At 36.0% G+C, this 20,415-nt stretch overlaps 2 protein-coding genes across 2 annotated transcripts; both read left to right on the top strand.

The window, feature by feature from the left end:
- Positions 1–512: 512 nt before the first annotated feature.
- On the top strand, positions 513–1,931 carry LOC126672739 (uncharacterized). The gene has a single exon (XM_050366693.1). It carries the CDS (start codon positions 513–515, stop codon positions 1,929–1,931), a length of 1,419 nt encoding a protein of 472 aa, XP_050222650.1.
- Positions 1,932–7,874: 5,943 nt separating this feature from the next.
- LOC126672737 (uncharacterized) lies at positions 7,875–8,888 on the top strand. The gene has a single exon (XM_050366692.1). It carries the CDS (start codon positions 7,875–7,877, stop codon positions 8,886–8,888), a length of 1,014 nt encoding a protein of 337 aa, XP_050222649.1.
- Positions 8,889–20,415: the final 11,527 nt, after the last annotated feature.

The following is a 20,415-nucleotide window of genomic DNA, read 5'->3' as shown; positions in this document are numbered from 1 at the left end:
ATTTAAAGATGCCGTTTTATAGTTGGAATCCGTTCAGGACACCTCGTCACCAGATCCAAAAAAGATGTCCGGTTTGTAAGGTTTTTTTAGTAAATAATTTAGGAAACATGGCATCAAGTGGTATTAGCAATAATGGTGGGTAATTGTGTAATAGACTTTCTTAAATAGGTTAGTCGAAGAAGATAATTCCATTTTAGTTGTCATTGGTTTCCTTTTTGAAGTTGGATTTAAAAACGAAAAATACGGTACAAAAATAATTGAAGGGTAAGATAGTGATTTGAGAAAAAAGGGATTATTTTTGGGAGATGCATTGAAATGGAATATAGAAATAATTGAAGGATAAGATAGTAATATGGGATACATAAATAATGGAAGGATAAGATAGTCAATTGAGTCAAAAATGTTTTAGTTTTCCTATAAATAGCGGTGCCAAAGTGGGTTGAAGACATGCAGCAAAGTAAAATCAGCTATTTCTATATCTGAAATTCTAAATAGTTAAATTGCAGAAGTGAATGGCGATTCCTCGGTTTGTTGTGCTGAGATCAAACGGTGACAAGTATTTGCGTTATACTAAAGAAGGGGAGTATATGAGATACGTTAAATGCGACGGAAATGATATTCTTGATCCCCTATCCAAGTTTAGAGTGGAGAAATCAACGAGCAACCCAGATTTAGTGCACATAAGATGCTGTTACAACAACAAATACGTTGCTCGCATTGAGGCAGGGTCGCTTTATGTGGGAGCAGCAATTGATGCGGCGGAGGAAGACCAATCCAAATGGTCGTGCACGCTGTTTAAACCGGTGCTCAAAGATGGCGTAACATATCGTTTCCAGCACGTTCAGACCGGAAACAATCTCTGCCATTTGCGAACGGGGGGCGCTGCTAATGATCACTGCTTAGTTGTCCAATGGTCTGACCCCGACAAAAATGGATGGGATTTCTTCCAAATCACCGACTGGGAATCGCTGGTCATACTGCCCAAATATATAGTTTTCAAGGGAGACAACGGCAAGTATTTACAATACCGCGGTGATGGTAGCGATTATCATATGGAATTTAGGTGTGATGATATTGGTGCTATTAAAGTTTCCAACCAAACTGTTACAAACTCTGACGGCAGCGTCTGTTTTAGGCTCGATTATACTAACAATTTCTGGGAGGCAAGTAGAAATTGGGTATATCCGGTCGCACCAAACCCAGACACGTCATTTTGGCCGGTGAAGCTTGCGCCAGTTGAAGGCAAAGACAATATTATCGCTCTCAAATGTTTAAGCAATGACAGATTTTGCCGTCGAACCGATTACGGGGGGACTGTAAATTGTCTGGCAGCTGCATCCTGGGCGACCACTATAGACAAAGAGGCGAATCTGCAGGTGGAAGAGCCATTGCTGAGTAGGGAAGTATATGATGTTAATTTCCGCCTGGATGACCTGAGGGTATACAACGAACAAATTCTAGTCCTGTCAACCGACGAAACCAGCAACACAACAGATACCGTTATAAACGATTCTGAACTGAATCTGGAGTACAAGGACACAAAGAGTAGCAGTTATTCGAATAGCCAATCGGTAAAAACGAGTGTCGCAATGGGATTCGAAGCGAACATTCCACTCCTTGAAGGTGCATTATCGCTTGGAATATCTTCTAGCTTCTCCGTAGAGTTCGGGAGTACATACTCATGGGGGGAGGAGAAGACAAAGACCAACAACTTATCTGCAGACATCAAAGTTGTAGTGCCTCCCAAGACAAAAGTGACTGTAGATCTGGTCGCCACCAAGGGATTCTGCGATGTTCCATTTTCTTATGCCCAACGAGACACTCTTACCAGTGGCCAACAGTTTACTTATATTAAAGATGACGGTGTTTATACAGGAAGCAATTACTTTGGATTCAACTTTGTGGTCAAGGAGGAGCCAACTTCCGGCTGATCCATTTTTCCAGTTTCTTGTCATTTCCTTTTCTCCTCAATAAATCACTGCTCTAGTTTTCCGTTCGCTGCAGCTTGCATTCAATAAAGGCCCATGCTTACCAATACTATTTGGTATCGTATTGTATTATATCGTATTGTATTATATTGTATTGTATTGTATTGTATTGTATGTGAGAGTAATAATTGTGTCTGCAATTTGACTTTCCTTCTCATATTTTAATTTGTTTCATTTTGGTGATTAAACTTTTGTTTTACTTCAATAAAACAATTACTCCACCGCAATGTTTATGTGACACAAAATTAAGCGGATTCTGGTTGGATTTATATGATTTCGGATTATCTATGGGTTCAACATGTTTATAACATGGAAAAAAAATCTACTGGTTAAAATCGTCTAACTACACGTTTAAACTTAAATATTATATTTGCTAGTGAAGTAACTTATCATCTCTAACAAAATAAATTTATATAGCACATAAACTAAATGTTATAGTTAAATTATAGCCTTTAATTATTTTAAAATCTTAATCTCAGACATTCGTTCATATTTAATAATGTTTTTTAAAATAATTATACAACGCAACTATTGCGACACGTCATTCGTGCAACAAACCAATGAGGCGTTAGCCATGTGCAAATGTTTAATGATAAAAAAAATAAGCAATAAATAAAGATTCTCTATCGCAAATACTTATTGGCTTGTTGTAAAAATGATGTGGCACATCCGTTGTGTGGGATAAACACTCTGTTTTTTAATGTATGATTATATCCATTTTCTTCCTGAAATGACGTAAATGGTGAATAGTGTTATGAAGTATATCTGGGAGCTGACTGTTGTGAGATATACTTTTTGGGCTTAGTGGGTCATTAAAAATAAACTTAAGCTTCTTAATTTATGAGGGATTACTAATTAAGCCTTTGACTGCAAGTTGGAGCTGGAGGAACCTTTGCAAGCTTAGGCAGGTTATCAAAGACTGTTTTTCATACAAGCTTAGTAAAGGGGACCTTTTTTTCTGGTATGATCCTTGGGTAGATGGGCAGGCTATTGTTGATTTATATCCTAGCATTTTTTTTCATTGATGTTATAGTACCTAGAGATGCAAAGGTGAAGGATTGTGGAGGAGAGGCAGATGGAATCTCCTTGATCCTGCCAATGAGACAACTAAAAGGGTTTGGATAATGATAAAGGAAAAGTTCAGTGTTAGTATTGAAAGAGATGAATGGTCGTGATTCAACAAGAAGACTAGTGGGAAGAGCATTCTTGCTAGAACGAGGAGAATGACTTTTTTTTTTATTTAAAGAGGACTAGCCAAAGCCAGGAAGGAACCAAGTCATTCTACACATACAAGGAATGCTAACACTGGCAAGATCTTCAGCTACATAACTTGAAACACCAACCGGCATAGTGTCATAGTAAATAAAACCACTGTTGTGAGCAAAACCATAGCTGGCCATACGATCGGCACATCTGTTGCCCTCTCACATGACTGACAGTAACAAACCAGTCCTTGGAGAGCATATCTCTGATTGCACGAAGGATGTTGGCATTGGCATTAACCCGACTATGCTTGCTGTTGATACAATCCACCGCAAGCTTGCTGTCCATCTCCAACAAGAAGAATGGCTTTCATAACTGCTATTTACCATATCTAAAAAGGAACGAATAGGATAATTTTTGAAAAACTCTATTAATATAAACTGTAAAACTATATTAGTGACCATATAGTAATGATCTTATTTAGTTTTCTAATTGTAGGATATTAAACTCCCTGAGTCATTCTAGTCTCAGGAAATCTTAAAAAGGTCACTAAAATCAATTTTCTTACAAAATGGTCACTGAACTATACCTTTTATTATAAAAGGATTCACCCATATAAAACAACGTAAAAACCTAACATTTTTGCTTATATGGCAAGCCAAAATTACAAAAAGGAATATAGTTCAGTGACCTTTTTGTAATAAAAGGAATACCCCAATGATTGTTTTGTAGTTCACAAAACGTTTTGTGTTCTTTTCGTAACAATAGAAATATTTTTGTAATAAAAGGTATAGTTCAGTAACCACTTTATAAAAAAATTGACTTTAGTGACCTTTTTGAAATTTCATGAGACTTGAGTGACCCAGAGAGTTTAATATCCCTAATTGCACAATAACTCATATTCTACTTTTCATTTTTAGTAACTTTTGTACAAATAAATTTAAGATATTGTTGAAAAATTAAATTATCATTTTTCTATATATTAATTAAATGTAACTTCAATACAAATTCATTTATTGGTAATTTTTATGGAACGAACATTTTCAATTATTGACTAATACCTTGTTTAATTTAAAAATTTCTGTTACAAATGTTTTTAATTTTTGGTAGTTTATATTATGAGAATGAACCCATTAAGAAAAACCCACTAAGAAAATTTTGTTGGGTACAATTATTATAATAGCAAATAAATATACTAAATTGTTAGAAAATACCACATTCGATAATTTATTTACAAAAAATACTAGATTTAATTAAAATTAATATCAAATTAAAATAATACCCTTAAATTAGAGGTTATTTTCAAAATACTTGATTTTGAAATTTATTTATACTTTTTTCACCAATCTTTTCAATATTACCCTCGCTATCCTTTTAGCAAATATTTATAAAAATACCTCATTATATATAGAAGGCTTACACTCATTTTAGGTTATTTCTGCCGCACTTCTTCTCTCTCTCCCTTTCTCCACTTCTCTTCTTTTATTCTGCTTCTCTTCTTTGCGTCTTCTTTTTGTCAATTTTCTCTTCCGTTCGTCTACTTTCATCGCACTTTGTTTTCTTCCATTTTTGTGATAAATTAGATTTGTTATAAACAGATTAATAAATTATGCTATTGTTCATATAATTGTTTTGTCTTTCTTTTTTCATAGATTTATTCTTTTATTTTGATACTACTGACTTATTAAAAAAAAATAAAATGATATATTATGTATTTGCGGAGTTTAATGGTATATTTACGTTATAGTGTATTTCTGGTGTATCTTTAGTGCATTTCTATTGTTTTTCTGGTGTATCTATGTTTTTTTGGTGTATTTGCAGTGTTTTTATGGTATACACTAAAAATAAACTATAGATACACTATAAAAACACAATAGTTACACTAAAAAAACAGAATATATACATTATAAAAACACCAGTTACACTAAAAAACGATAAAAAAAACACCACACAAAATTTAAAAAAAGGAGCATAAATCAGTAAAAAGTAAAAGAAAGGTATTTTAAAAAGGCTTAATTGCTCCAAAAATCACCAACTTTCGCGTGTTTTTTTGGTATTTGACATGAACTTTTGATTTTGGCATATAAATAAATGAACTATCAATTTTTTGCATATATAACACGGGCATCATTTTTGACATAAAACGACACCGTTTTTGACCTAAAACGGCAATATTTTATACCTAAAACGATACCGTTTTTCACCTAAAATGAAAACTTGGTCATATATGCAAAAAATTGAAAGTTCTTGTATTTATATGCCAAAGTTAAAAGTTCGTGTCAAATTCTAAAAACACGCGAAAGTTGGTGATTTTTTGTGCATTTAAGCCTTTTAAAAATTAAAAAAAAAGTATTTTAGGTAAAAAGAAAAAAGCCACGACCTGTAAATATATTTAAAAATAATATTAAATTAGATATTAAATAATGTACTGTCAAAACATTCCCCTTAAAATTGTGCTTAAAATAAATTAATTTTTCGTCAATTACTAATTTGCGGATTATTCAAGCACTGTGCTAATTATATACTATTTATTATTTAATCTTTTAGCAATACATTTCTATATTTTTATTTATTAGATGAGTGGCCTATCAATGTCTTTGAAAAATTATTTGAATTTGTTTATTAGGAAATATAATTAATTGCTGTGTTTTTGTTTTATATACATAAAATCAAGATAATGATGTTTTTGTCATCATCAAATATTTAATATTGTTTTATTTATTTATATCTACTTTCTCACACTAAATTAAATAAATATTTTAAATCAACATGATTATTTTTTAAAAAGATCCTTTTAATTTTAACCAACTACTCACCAATAGATCGAGTATTTGAAAGGGGTCCAAACCTTATGTTTGAAATGGGTCCAATTTTTAAAATGGTACCAAACCTTTTTATTGGAATTGATCAAAATTGTATTATATATGAAATGGATCGAAATCTTATCATGGATACTGAAATAAATAACTAGACAGGCACTTTAATAAAGATCTCTTCATGTAAATTAAACAGAAAAAAGACAAAAATTAAAGAAATTAATATGGTTTGGCAGATTTCATCTGTCCACCGACCCGTGACTAATTCAATACTTTCAAAATAAAAAATAATAGTAGTAGAATATTTTAATAAAATAAATCCAAAATACCTAGCACTATTAATTACCAAAAATGAAAAAAATACTCTCTCTTTTCTAATATAATTGTGTATTTTATTATTATTTCACGGTTTAAAAAAACACAATTAAAGGAGACGAGGAAGGAACAGATTCAAACCTTAGATTTGACAGATACTTTAATTGGCTCAGAAACGATGGAATGGATGCTGCGATCTATTGTAGTACGAGTCAATGATATTCAAGTTATTTTGAAAACAAAATCCTTTCTGGTTAACAAGAATATTGGAGTTCAAAACGTTTCTCTAATGGGGGGGGAATTTTGTTCTCCTAACGTCTACAACCATTCTTGAAGCGGAGGATTTTATGATTAATATAAGGACATCCCTCTCAGACTTCTTTCAGTCGTTCGCCTGGGCGGAAGATCACAATAATCCGTTTCTACGTCTGGTATGGATTTCTATTGCTGGAATCCCAATTTCCTTATGGAGTTCAGCAACATTCGAAGAGGTGGGAGATGCGTTGGGGGAAACAGTTGCCGTCCATCAGTTAATAGAGGAGAGGAAAAGGTCGGACTGTGGCCTTGTTCTAATCTCTACTTCTTGCAAGTTTATTAATCACTCTATTAATATGAAAATCGGGGAGGAGTTTTTCTCAGTTTCGGCAACTGAAACCTGCGCACCGGTGGAGTTTGAGGAACCTGTGATTTCCCTGTTTTCTAAAGATTCTGTAGCTGAAGTGGAGTCTTTGAAATCCAAGGAAATTTCAGAGGAGAGGTTGCATTCCTCTTTTGGGGGTATTAATTTACTGAGTTCGTTCAATACGGAGGTTCCAGATTCTGTTGTTGATCCTGCAATCAACGATCCATTAGATGAACAACTCCTTGGAGGGTCGATGAAAGAAGGTTTTCTGTGTGACAAGACTTGTTCGCTGCGAAATGACCCGTTCCTTTTCTTAGCTGAAATTACGCCGGACAGGAGGGATGTGGAAACAGGTCTGCAAGTTCAAGGGGAGGCAGCTATCCGGAACGGCATGCTTCAGAATTCAGCTGATTTCTCATCAGTAAATGACGAGATAGCAGTTGACAATACACAACAGAGTAATATCCAGACCATTGAAGACCAGTTGGTTGTGACTAGAAGTTTGAATTCTGATCAGTATGATGATAACCAGACAGAAGTTTGTGACAGCTTGAGGGAGAATAATCTGTTTCTTAATGCAGAAAAAACGACACCAATAGCTCCTCGTACCAAATCTGCCTGCAGACCGTTGAAGAAAATCAATATTTTAGGAGCTATTGAGAACGGTTCAGACTCAAATTTTGAAGAAGAAAGGGAACTCTCAGATACAGACATTGGTAATATGTGTCGATTGAACAAAATGTCACTAGCTCAGGACTGCACAGTTTTGCCAGATGACGAAGCTACTATGACGTGGAATATGGGACATGAATTAGGAATTTTTGATAAAAATTCCAAATCAGCAACGGTGTCGAAATTGGCGCATAAATTGGCTCAAACAGCTGATCGACAGTAACTTTTTTTCCTTTTCAAGGTTTTTTTTCAGTTACTATGTCATTGCCATTATCCTTTGTTTCGTGGAATTGTCGAGGTGGGCTTTCTTTTAATAGGAAGGAGCATTTTATTAGAAACATGGTTTCTACTAATAATCTTTCGTTTATTGGGTTATTGGAGTCTAAAAAGGAGGTTGTTGGCGAATTTCTTGTTAGTAAACTTTGGCCTAATTTGGATTACAAGTTTGATTTCATTCCTTCCGTTGGCGCTTCGGGTGGTATCTTGCTTATTTGGAATTCTATGATGAATAATGTATCGACTTCGAAAGGTCATAGATGTATAGTTCTGGATTTTTTGTTTGACGCGGTTCCTTGTAGGCACATTCTGATTTATGCTAGTAACGTGGCTTCGGAGAGAATGGTGTTTTGGAGAGATATTCAGGCGTTTTTATGTTTTCCTGGTACTATTCTCATAAGCGGAGACTTCAATGAGACTCTTTCGCCAGAAGACAGATTGCATGGTGCGGGATTTACTCCTTCGATGGTTGCTTTTCGAGACTTTGTGAACAATGCGAAGCTGTTTGATTTACCGCTGCAGGGGAGGAGTTTCACTTGGCAAAACTCCCATTCTAGATCCCGGATAGATAGATGTTTGATATCTGCTGCGGCTAGCTCTGCATGGCCGAACATGTCTTTACTGGCGCTCCCTAGAGGTCAATCTGATCATGTCCCGATCTGTTTCCGTTCTGCAAACAAAATAGATTGGGGGCCGAAACCTTTCCGATCAATAGATGCGTGGTGGGATCATAATGATTTTGAGGAATTTGTGAAAGCAAGCTGGGGTGAGATCTGTTTGAATTCTTCTAATCTCATCCAAAGATTAAAAGAGTTTAGGCGTCGTATTAAAGGTTGGAACTCTGACGTGTTTGGTGAGCAATCTCAAAAAATTAAGCCCTTACAGAAGAGATTTCGGTCAAGGAGATTGCTGGGGAGTCAGGCTCGACCTCGTTTGCTGAGGAACAAGAGTTGTGTAAACTCAAAGAGGAACTGTGGACAGCGGAGAAGAGATTAGATTCTATTTGGGTTCAGAAATCTAGACTTAAATGGAGTGTTGCAGGAGATAAAAACACTAAGTTTTTCCACAGTATGGCTTCCATCCACTACAGAAATAACCATATCTCTTCTATTCAGGTGGATGATTCAACCTTCTTTGAACCAGACGACATCAGATTTCATGTCAGAGATTTCTATAGAAAGTTATACAACAAAAGAGATAGTTGCCGTTATGATATTTCAGCATTGAGTTTCAGGCGTTTGACATCAGACGAAGCGGATCGGTTGGTGCGGCATTTTCTTGAGAGTGAAATTTTCGCATCCATTTGTTCTTGTGGAGAGAAAAAGGCTCCGGGTCCTGACGGTTTTAACTTCTTCTTCTATAAGAAAGCGTGGCCGTTTATGAAGGAGGCATTTGTGGAATTTTTTGCAAACTTTTACAACTTTAATATCCGTCCAAAGGGTATTAACACTTCATTTATGGTGCTGGTCCCCAAAGTTGCAGGGTCTTCTAATATTAAAGATTATCGGCCTATTATTCTTGTTAATGGGTTCTTTAAGCTGCTCTCGAAAACGCTTTCTCGAAGATTAGCACCGCTTCTTCCTAGTCTTATTTCTGAAAATCAACATGCTTTCTTGAAGGGTAGAAGCATCCAGGAGTGTTCTATGATCGCTAATGAATTTGTCCACTTAGCGTCAAGGAATAAGGAGAAACTTCTCGTTCTTAAACTTGACTTTCAAAAAGCATTTGATAGTATAGAGTGGGACTATTTGCTTACGGTTATGAGATGCATGAATTTCCCTAAGAAATGGTTGGATTGGATGTCTTGTTGCTTTTCCTCGGCTTCTTCGTCAAATTTAGTCAATGGTAGCCCTGTGGATCCTATTAGCCTGCAGAGAGGAGTGAGGCAAGGAGATCCTATTTCTCCTTACCTCTTCGTGATTGCAGTGGAGGGGCTTAAGGGTCTGCTTGATCGTTCTATGGAGATGGGTTTTACTAGAGGATTCTCCTTCTCTGAGAATCATGCTCCAATCTCTTTACTTCAGTTTGCTGACGACACCATTTTATACATCCCTTATGACGTAGTCCAGCTTCAAAATACGATTCGTATTCTTCGTTGCTTCGAGTTGATCTCGGGTCTTACAATTAATTTCCATAAGAGCTCCATTATGGGAATTAATGTAAGTGAAATTGATCTTTTGTCAGCTGCACAAGTTGTGGGCTGTAAAATTGAATCTTTTCCTCTAAAATACTTGGGTCTCCCTCTTTCGAATAGACGGCTCTCTGCAAGTTCTTGGGATTACATGGTGGAACGTTTTAAATCGAAATTGGCATTATGGAAAGGATCGCTTCTATCTCCTGCAGGTCGATTAATCCTGATTAAATCTGTCCTGTTCAGCGTTCCAGTCTACTACATGTCAATTTTCAGTATGTCGAGATCTGTTCAGACTCTTCTTGAGTCTTATATGACTCGTTTTCTATGGAAAGGAGATGTTACCTCGCGTGTCCTCAGTAAAGTTTCTTGGACGGTGATCTGCCAAGAGTTTAGAAATGGCGGTTTGGGTATCAGTAAGTTGCAGGTTAGAAATCAAAGTTTGTTATTTAAGTGGATTTGGAAACTTAAAACATCATCTGATACTTCTCTGTGGGTTAAAGTGGTCTCGAACTGTTCTAAGGTGGTCGATTGGGATTCTCTGTTAAATGGCGAGGTTAGTAAAATGTCCTTTGTTTGGAAGGGTATTAAACGGTCGTGTTGTCAAGACAAATCTGTTTGGAATACTTTTGTGGGAAACATGAAATACTCTGTGGGCACGGGTGCTTCTATCTCTGTTTGGTGTGATAATTGGATAGGGGGCGGTATGGCAGCGGATCTATTCCCAAGTCTTTTTAATTTATCTAATCAGAAACGGGGTTCAATTAGTGATGTTTGGAATGTGGGATGGCGATGGAGACGGAGACTGAGAGGGGACGAATTGTTGTTGCTGACAGAATTACAAGCGGCTTTTAATGTTATAATTCCTATTTTGGATAGACAAGATGTTGTTATTTGTAAGGATAAATCTGGTGTTTATTCCCCCGCTTCCTTTTGTAAATTGATAGCAGCGGGTTCGGCTTCTGGAAGGATTTATTCTTCTACCTTTATTTCTGGTCAGCAGCTTTTAGCTGTGAGTGCAGCTAATGATTTAGATTTTGAAGTGCAGCCTTGGAGAGATTCAACTTCTGGAGTTCAGCCTCGGCAAGCGTCGACTTCGGGTGGTCAGCAGCATGTTCAGACCTCAGTTATGGAGGACGTGGAAGCTGCTACTAGTGCTGGTTCCTTCGGTGTTAGGAGAGGTCCGACTACAGCAGATGTTAGAAGCAGAAACGGTTCCTCAGACCTGCAATGGAGACGAAATGATGCGATAGACGGGTCTGAAACTACCGCTGATGGGTTAGCTGCTATTATGCATGGTACTGTTCATAATTCTATTTTGGACACAAATGGTACAAGAAATTGTTCTTCAATGAATGTGTTGCTGGAGACCGATTCTAGTAGATCCGATAATCCCAATTGCATTTTCCTTCAAGTGTGGAATTCTCTAGCTCCCCCTCGAGTTAAGTTTTTCTCATGGTTAGTAGTTCATAATAGAGTGTCTTCGTTATCTTTTCTAGCTTTCCATTCGATTATTGCTGTGGATAATTCGCTTTGTTCATTATGTGATGAGTTAGAAACGCAGGACCACATATTTATCCACTGCATTTTTGCTAGAAATATTTGGTCTATTGTTTGCCAGAGACTTGGAGTTTCGTGGTGTTATCCGTCGTCGTTCAGGGATTTTATGATTCAATGGTTTCAAATAATTCATTCGGGCCCCTATTCGAAACTTTGGAGACTTCTTTGGTTTATTATGATTTGGGAAATTTGGAAGTGCAGGAATGGAAGGGTTTTTCAGAATATAGAGAAGACTGCCGAGTCTGTCATCTTCAAGAGCTTCTCTCATTCTGTTTTTATTTTTAAAATTTGTAATAAGGATTTTGCTTATACGGGATTAGATCTTTTTAGAAATCCCGCTTGTATCTTTTTCTCTGGTCCGTGATGTTTGCCTTCTCTTGAAGCCGTAGCCTCTAGTGTGCCCGCCTTGTGCAGGTCACTTCTTGTGCGAAAGTTTTGAGTTTTGGTTTGCCCTTTTGGTGGCTTTTATATACATATTATTCATCAAAAAAAATTATTATTATAAAAAAAATTATATCTATATTTAGTGTAGCCACTATTTTTATTTATTTTTAAATATTAATAAATACTAGTTTATTCGTAGATTATGGATAAGAATTTAAAAATAAATAAGATTTGTTATTTAGTAAAAATAGATAAGAGTTTTGAGATAAAAATTATAAAAAAGTGAAAAACTCTATTAATACAGATAGTAAAAGTAATAATCTTATTTAGTTTTCTAACTGCACAATAACTCATATTCTACTTTTCATTTATAGTAAGTTTTGTACTACTAAAATTTTCGATATTATTAAAAAGGCTTAAATGCATCAAAAATCACCAACTTTCGCGTGTTTTTAGTATTTAACATAATCTTTTAATTTTGACATATTTAACATGAACTTTCCAATTTTTTGCAATTAAGACCAAGTGACTTTTCCTTTGAAAAATAGTGTTATTTTACATCCAAAACGACGGCGATTTAATATAAAACATTATCATTTTACATCCAAAACGGTGCCGGTGTCTTTAATTGCAAAATTTTGAAAGTTCATGTACTTTTTTGCCAAATTTAAAAGATTATGTTAAATACTAAAAACACGCGAAGATTGGTGATTTTTTGTGCATTAGGCCTATTAAAAATTAAATTGTCATTTTTTTTACATATTAATTAAATGTAACTTCAATACAAATTTATTCGTAATTTTTATGGAACAAACATTTTCATTTATTGACTAATACCTTGTTTAATTTAAAAATTCATGTTACAAATGTTTTTAATTTTTGGTAGTTTATAATGTGAGAATGAACCCATTAAGAAAGTTTTGTTGGGTAAAATTATTTTAATAGCAAATAAATATACTAAATTGTTAGAAAATACTGCCTTCGATAATTTATTTACAAAAGTACCAGATGTAATTATAATTAATATCAAAATTAAAATAATATCCTTAAACTAGAGATTATTTTCAAAATACCTGATTTCGACATTTATTTATACTCTTTTCATCAATCTTTTCCCTATTACCCTGGCTATCCTTTTAACAAGCATATTTACAAAACTACCTCATTATATATAGAAAGCTTGCACTCATTTTAGGTTATTTGTGTTGCACTTCTTCTCTCTCTTTCTCCACTTCTCTTCTTTTATGCTTTTTTTCCTTACTTCTTCTTTTCTCAATTTTCTCTTCCGTTCGTCTACTTTCATTGCACATCACTTTTTTCCATCTTACTGTCGAGCGTCTTCCGTTGAATTTCTCGTCGTGTCTCTCGCTGCTACGTTTTTTCGGTGGTTGTAGACACCTATTTTTTGGACAGATAAAAAGGGATAAGTAACTGAAGCGTCCGATGATGATTTTCAGAGAAATCCGTCCGGATGACGAGCTTTTGATTTGCTTGCTGGAATTGAAGAATGTACAATTTGTGGACAGTTGCAATCTTGGAGGATTAAAACGCAATTAGCGTAAATAGCCCATAAAAATCCAAAAAGATCGTAATGTGAGTCCATAAATTGGACTAATTGCAATATCTTAGAAGTTTATAGGCCAATTTGCAAGTTTTACGGACTAGAATTGACCATGACCAAACCCATAGGACTTTAGTAGCCTTTTTGTCACTTTTATTTACCAAAATAGACTTTTTACTTAGTTAGCAAGTGAAAATCCGAAAATTAGAATTAAAATCCTAATTAATTAATAAAACCTAATCCTAAATACATCTAGACTTATCACTTAACACTTCTTCAACCCCTAACCAAACTCTAACTAGGACGAACCTGTAAATACACATAAGCTAACCCTAGACCTAATGAGACTCTATAAATAAAGCCTTAAGCCAGCATGGCTGAAGGTGGAACACAAACCATAGAAAAATAGACAGAAAATTCAGTCACCGCCCTAGAATAGCAAATTCGAATTTTGCACTACACACACACACAAAGATTCTATTCAGTCCAATCCTAAAAACACGGATACGTGTTAGTTCTCCAAGAACTCTACATTCGCACGAATTCGAAGCTGGATCCTGCATCCACTTCGCCAGCAAACGAGCCAAGAACTCAGACCGGTAATTCTGAGGACCCTCAATATTGTTCTTTTGATTTGCCATGAATACATGTATAATTGCCACAATTGCTGTGATTGTGTGCTTAGGATGCATGTTTAGCCTATAATTGCTTTTTTCCATTAAAATTGCCATGTTAATTAAATCGATGCTTTCAATAAATTACCATAAAATTTGATGGTAGTCTGTTAAATTGCTATAATTAATCATGCTTAAACTCAAATGCATAAATCTAGTTAATCTAGAGCTCTTAGAATGCATGTTTCTAGGAGATTTTAGCTCTTTTGCTACCAAAACTTAATTTTCGTACTGGCTGCTCATAATATATTTTGGTTTAAATGAGCTTTAAACACTCTGATTATGCAATATTTGGATTCCTTGTTTGATTTTATGCGGTTTTGACTACTTTAGCATGAGAAATGGACTTGAAATGAGTGAGAACGAAGCATAACGAAATCCTGGAACCTGTTGTCAAAAAGCCTCGCCGCCACCGCTGTAACCGGCGGCGCCGCCACTATATCCTACCTGTGCCAACAGTTTAAGCTGGCGCCGTGTTATTTGCTTCTCAGTCTCCCAGATTCGCTCCTAAATCTTCCAAACTTCGATCAAGACTTCCAAACATGTTTCTTGGCTCATCTGGACTCCAAATCAGGCCCAGTTTGAACCCAAACGTAGATAATATAGTGTAGAATCATATTTTATATTGTAACGGGGCAGACCTGATGTAAAACGGATTCATAAGTCCAAATATGTAACGTAGTGTATAAACCGGGCCCACGAGCCCGAGGCCCAGCAAACCAGAAACTTCCAGAGCCGATTCCGGGCTAACCCAAACTTAGAATCGACTCCGTAACAAACCAGTAGAACCGGATCGATGAGATGCACAAATCTCGTAGTCTGCCCAAAAGCTATTCCGACCAGACCGATGGTCAAAACCCCGCGAGTGCCATGCACTCAAAGTCAACGGGGTTGAAAAGTATCTCTAGCCTTGTATGCATATCCAACTGCCCCTAAGCATGCCTACAATGTTCACAGCTTTCCAAAAGCATTCCAAATCCAATAATAAATCGGTTAAAGGACTAATCGCCTAAAATTGGCCCATTAATGCAATTCCAGCCCACTTAATAATCGTATGACTAATACGAAAATGTAGTAACTGTTGTATAGGTTTTTCAAGACTCACCTAATAAAATCAATCAATCACACTTGTACATCCGGTTTTAGGCTTTGTGCATGTAATCAATCCAAACTAGCCACACTTATGGTATTTGCTAGAAACCTCTAAGGTTAGATGAATGTTTAGGAGTACCTGCTAGTTGCCTCAAATGCCAGTCCAGATTAGGTCACATGCGCGTCAAACGTGTTTACTGCTTTCATACATGTTTATTTACAGCTTTCATATCCTGTGAATTGTATATACTGTTTAGATCGGATATAAAATGAATATGTCTAGTAAATAAAGTCGGTAATAGATAAGCCAAGCACAAGAGTCTCGGGGAGGTCAACGGACACTAGTCTTTGGTCTGATGCACGACAGTCTTATCAGAGGCGAGTAAGGCTATCTAGTCGGTTTAAAGGCATTTCCTAGTTAAACTAGGTGGCGACTCCATTTTTTGAACCATTTTCGAATCGAGAAGTCAGCCATAAGCCTTAGGGGAGCGACCCCTGAACCCCGCTCCGCTCACAGTGGCGAATCCACTGGGTATTAAAACAACTGTTTTTAAAACATAAATCTTAAAAACATTTTCAGAATTGTTTTCAAAAACGGTTACCATGGACCTAAACCGCACGGCTTGCGCCTTATCAATCACTAGCTTTATTTTCCAGACATATTCGCACCTGTTGAATTGTATTAGAAATGTCTCTTCTCACCTATTCTCTAGGAGTCCCTATTCAGCCCTGATACTCATAGCCGATATCACGCTCTGGCGTTGCAATCCAGCGACCAAAACGTCTTATGCGGAATAGTATCACTCACAGCCCAGTACCTTGGTCGCTTGTACTTGTGATTGAAAAGACCTATCAAAGGTATATCTGTATATGGGAGTCTTAAACCGATTACTACCAAAATCCAATGACTCAGCCCACATGCTTTTCAGCTTAGACACTACCCTCTAGGTAAATACCCAATATAATGTTTGTATTTGAGGCATTCTGTCAATGTAATGATTCTAAATCCAATGTTTCAAAAAATACTATTTCAATCTTAGTCTTAGGTCTTGCCAAAACTTCTTGTTGGGCCAGACCTAAAAGTAAAAATCTGATCAAGTGAAATTCCTTTGCTTGATCACACCTCCAATAACCAGTCTAGTAGAAACACTTTTCGCTAGATACAGCCGCAAGGCTAAATCAAATTCCAGATTTCAAAAACGGACTTTCACGTCCACTGTACATGTTTTCAACTTCTTCCAGAAAGGGATTTACAGTCATTACATCGACAAGTGTCGTCTATTTGCCTTAGAACTGCTAGAAGAGAGCTTTGCAGGAACGCCAACTCTTATATTGCGATGCGAGGGTCCAGACCAAAATACCTAGGAATAAATCTCGCTTGGAACACGTGTGTGGGAGAAATAAGGTTGGAAGGAATAACGTGTCTCTGTGATATCAAATTGTTCTAACCCTACATTTCATGCATCTGCACCTCATGCATCCAGCATTATAGAAATGCCACATACTAACCCCTTGTGGATGCAGCCATTAAAATTACTCGCCCCGCTGCTCTCTGGCAAAGGCAATCAGGAAGACTCTTCAGACCTGCGAGCCCTCCCGAGTACTAAATTTAATTGTAATTTAATATCATAATTAAAATAATATCCTTAAAACTAGAGATTATTTTCAAAATACTTGATTTTGAAAGTTATTAATATTTGTTTTCATCAATCTTTTCAATATTACTCGCTATCCTTTTAACAAGCATATTTACAGAAATACCTCATTATATATGGAAGGCGTACACTCATTTTAAGGTTATTTGTGCCGCACTGTAATCCCCGTACCTTTCGGGTTAGTTCCGGTGAATTTCAGTTGTCGTGTGGCTAGTTTTGCACTTTTAAAGTCTTGGGATTTTTTTTTCAACGTGTGAATTGTTGCTTCTGTCGCGGGCATGCAACGTCCATACTAATAATATTTATAATAATAAAATAAAATAAAAGGGTATGGCTATAAATTAACTTTAAAAATAATTATAATAATTTAATAAACTAAAAGGGTCTGACTAGTAGTTAACTATAAAAATAAATATAATAATAAAATAAAATAAAAGGGTATAAAAAAAAATTAACTTTAAAAATAAAACCATAATCTAGCTAGGTGTATAAAAAGGACTTTTAACAAATCTTTATGTAGATACAAATATCAACACTGTCACGACCCGATTTTCGCCTCGAAACTCGAGCCGAGACCGGCGCTAGGGAATGGGAATAGTTGTTCCGAAACCCGTAGCAAGCCTAAAACCTCTATAAATTTTTCGCCTCCTAAATACAAATCTAGATTGTATCTCGCGTACGACCCGTTTTCAGAAAACACCGTTAAAATATTTTTCCGTTTAACGTGGAAAACACATTCTGAAAATATTCATATAAGCGAAATCGCGTTTTCAGAAATGCTGGTTGAATAACCCTAGTTATTCTGACCCACGCGCATTTCTGAAAACCGGTGCGGTGGTACAGGGACTTAGCTCACGTGCCTTGCCTCGCAGGCAGCCCTGTTTCAAACCGTGCACCCGAACAATATGTTTAATAAAATATATCAAACACTTTCCTTTTCAAAGCGTTATATCAAACATATTTAAAAACATGCACAGCAGGCACACAAACGTAAGGCCAGCTAAACTACACACAGTGTCTTTGCAGACCAAAGACACGAAGCTAGACCCACCCGTAGGGGACACCATAAAACACCATATGCCTATTAAGTAGCCACTTATTAGAGCTAGACAAAGTCAGGTTCCTATCAGAGTATATAGACAAAGGAACCATGACGTGGCCACAGGCATATCAAACCTATATACACTATTGCAGCATCTAAGAGTTTAAAGTGTTATTTACATAACAACAGAATAAGCTTTCCTGATAGAAAAGGGTGGAAGCTCGACCAGACCCGGTAGCTAGGTACCTGAAAATGATAAACAACAACGGAGTCAGAAATATAAATATTTCTGAGTGAGTAGATAGGTTTACAGTTAAATACCAAAATCGCGTATAGACAAAATATCGGTATATAAAAATATTACCAGTCCTCGATCCATATGAAACCCTAATCCTAATTACGTTATAATGCTATCATATATATAATGCATATGCACAACTCTTGTTTAATACAGGATGAGCTGTATACTTATGTATCACAGCCCTCTTAACTCTGTATAGGGTTGCTGGGCCGGAACTAAATCACTGCCACCTCAGGACTACCCGATAGGTTTAAGCCGCTTTACAAGCAACTGGCTTAAAACCTAATCTCAATATGTATGCTTATAATATTTACCTCTCATCTAGTTCATTCACCGGTGATCACACAGTCCTATTGTTGCCCAATAGATAGCTCGTTTCAGTGGATCTTCCTTGGCTAAGTTTCATACTTAGTGCGATTTATGGAGTTAAAACAATTGAATACTAATATTCAAAAGTAAACAAATGAACTCACAAACACCGCTAGGTCTGGAACTTAATCCTGTGGTTGTGGTCAGACTGCTCACTAGCTGGTCGGACTAAACACACAAAGCAAACAGGATAAAACACATCAATATATGTTTCCTATAAAATTTTTAGGTCCTTAAACCCAGATCTAGGTCAAACATATAATCATTTAACACGTAACACTTATGGTCTGTTTTTAAAACCATATTATAAATTCTCGTTTTGAGAAAACGTTCTAACTTCACTTTAGAAGTTATTTTAGGTATCACAATACCCTAAGAAAACCATTTATAGTATCGACCTAATTGTCAAAACAATTCTCGGTCATATACTAAGTATTTAGCAAAACCGATTGCTAAATCTTTAAAACCGTTTAAACGTTTAACTCTTTTAAAGTCCATTATAAACGTTTAACTTTACTTTTAAAATTTCCTTTTAAAAGTCTTTAGGTTTAGTTTTGGAACTCATTTCACTTTCTTCCAAAAGAAGTTATTGTTTTAAACGTTTTCGGATCAACAAAACTATGTCAAGTTCTTAGGGCAAAAAGCCCCGAAAAGTCCCCCCTTATCGACATCTCGGCATGGTGCACGTTCGTGCACCCCAGATGGTGCACGTTCGTGCACCTTGGGTGCACGTTCGTGCACCCTCTCATGGTGCACGTTCGTGCACCCTCTCATGGTGCACGTTCGTGCACCAAATGGTGCACGTTCGTGCACCCGAGTGCACAGCCCCGAGAAAGTTGATTTCTCGGGCTTTCCGACGTGCTTTAACTCCATTTTTCCGCCCCTAACACGTATACACATTCCAATCTATCCATATTCACGTTCGAAACGTAAAACTAATACGTTTACGTTCGATTCGATACGGTAACCGTTTATAAACGAATATATATTCGATATATATCAAAATAAACATTTAATACGGGTATACTACCTCGATTACTTGAGTAATCGTTGAAGAAATGGAGTTAGAAACGAGAAACGGATCGAACGGCCGGAAACCCTAGGTTCGGCTTCGCACAGAGAGAGCAAGCAGCTCTTTATTTCTTTCAGATGAAAGAAAATGAAGGTTTGGCCTTCATTTGCATCAAATGATGCAAATATATACTCAATTGGCTAAATGTCCACTTTAATACTAGCTTCTTAATTAGTCGTCCGTAGTTCAAACGGAAACGATTTTCAAATTTCGTGAAAATTTTACCAAAAATCTAATAAAATATAACAAGAATAAAAATATAATTTTTATTCCCATCCGACATATATTTTATTCTTAATAAATCATTTTTGATTTATTAAGCCCGCATTGACTGCGCTTGATAAAATTTCTGCTTCCAAACTTTATCAAATTTTCACGATAACCTTTTTAAAATATTTCGCGAATATTGGCACCAAAAATATTCGCTAGGGACTTATGAATTATTCTGCACCCAATTCATAAATCCATATTATCACCGTTAACTATATGGTTAATCAAATTTAAATTCTAAAAATTTAAATTTGCAATCCTATAGCCATATTATAAATTTAGGGACACTTGTAAATTAAATTTATCTTTAAATTTAATTTACCTACTCCCGTCTAATAAAATATTAGACACGTGGCTATATTTTATTCCTTAAATTTCCGGGTTATTACAAACACCGAAAAAAAATAGAAAC

Source organism: Mercurialis annua, linkage group LG3 (assembly GCF_937616625.2).
Source record: "Mercurialis annua linkage group LG3, ddMerAnnu1.2, whole genome shotgun sequence".
Classification (NCBI taxonomy): Eukaryota; Viridiplantae; Streptophyta; class Magnoliopsida; order Malpighiales; family Euphorbiaceae; genus Mercurialis; species Mercurialis annua.
This window is presented reverse-complemented; position numbering and strand designations above follow the sequence as displayed.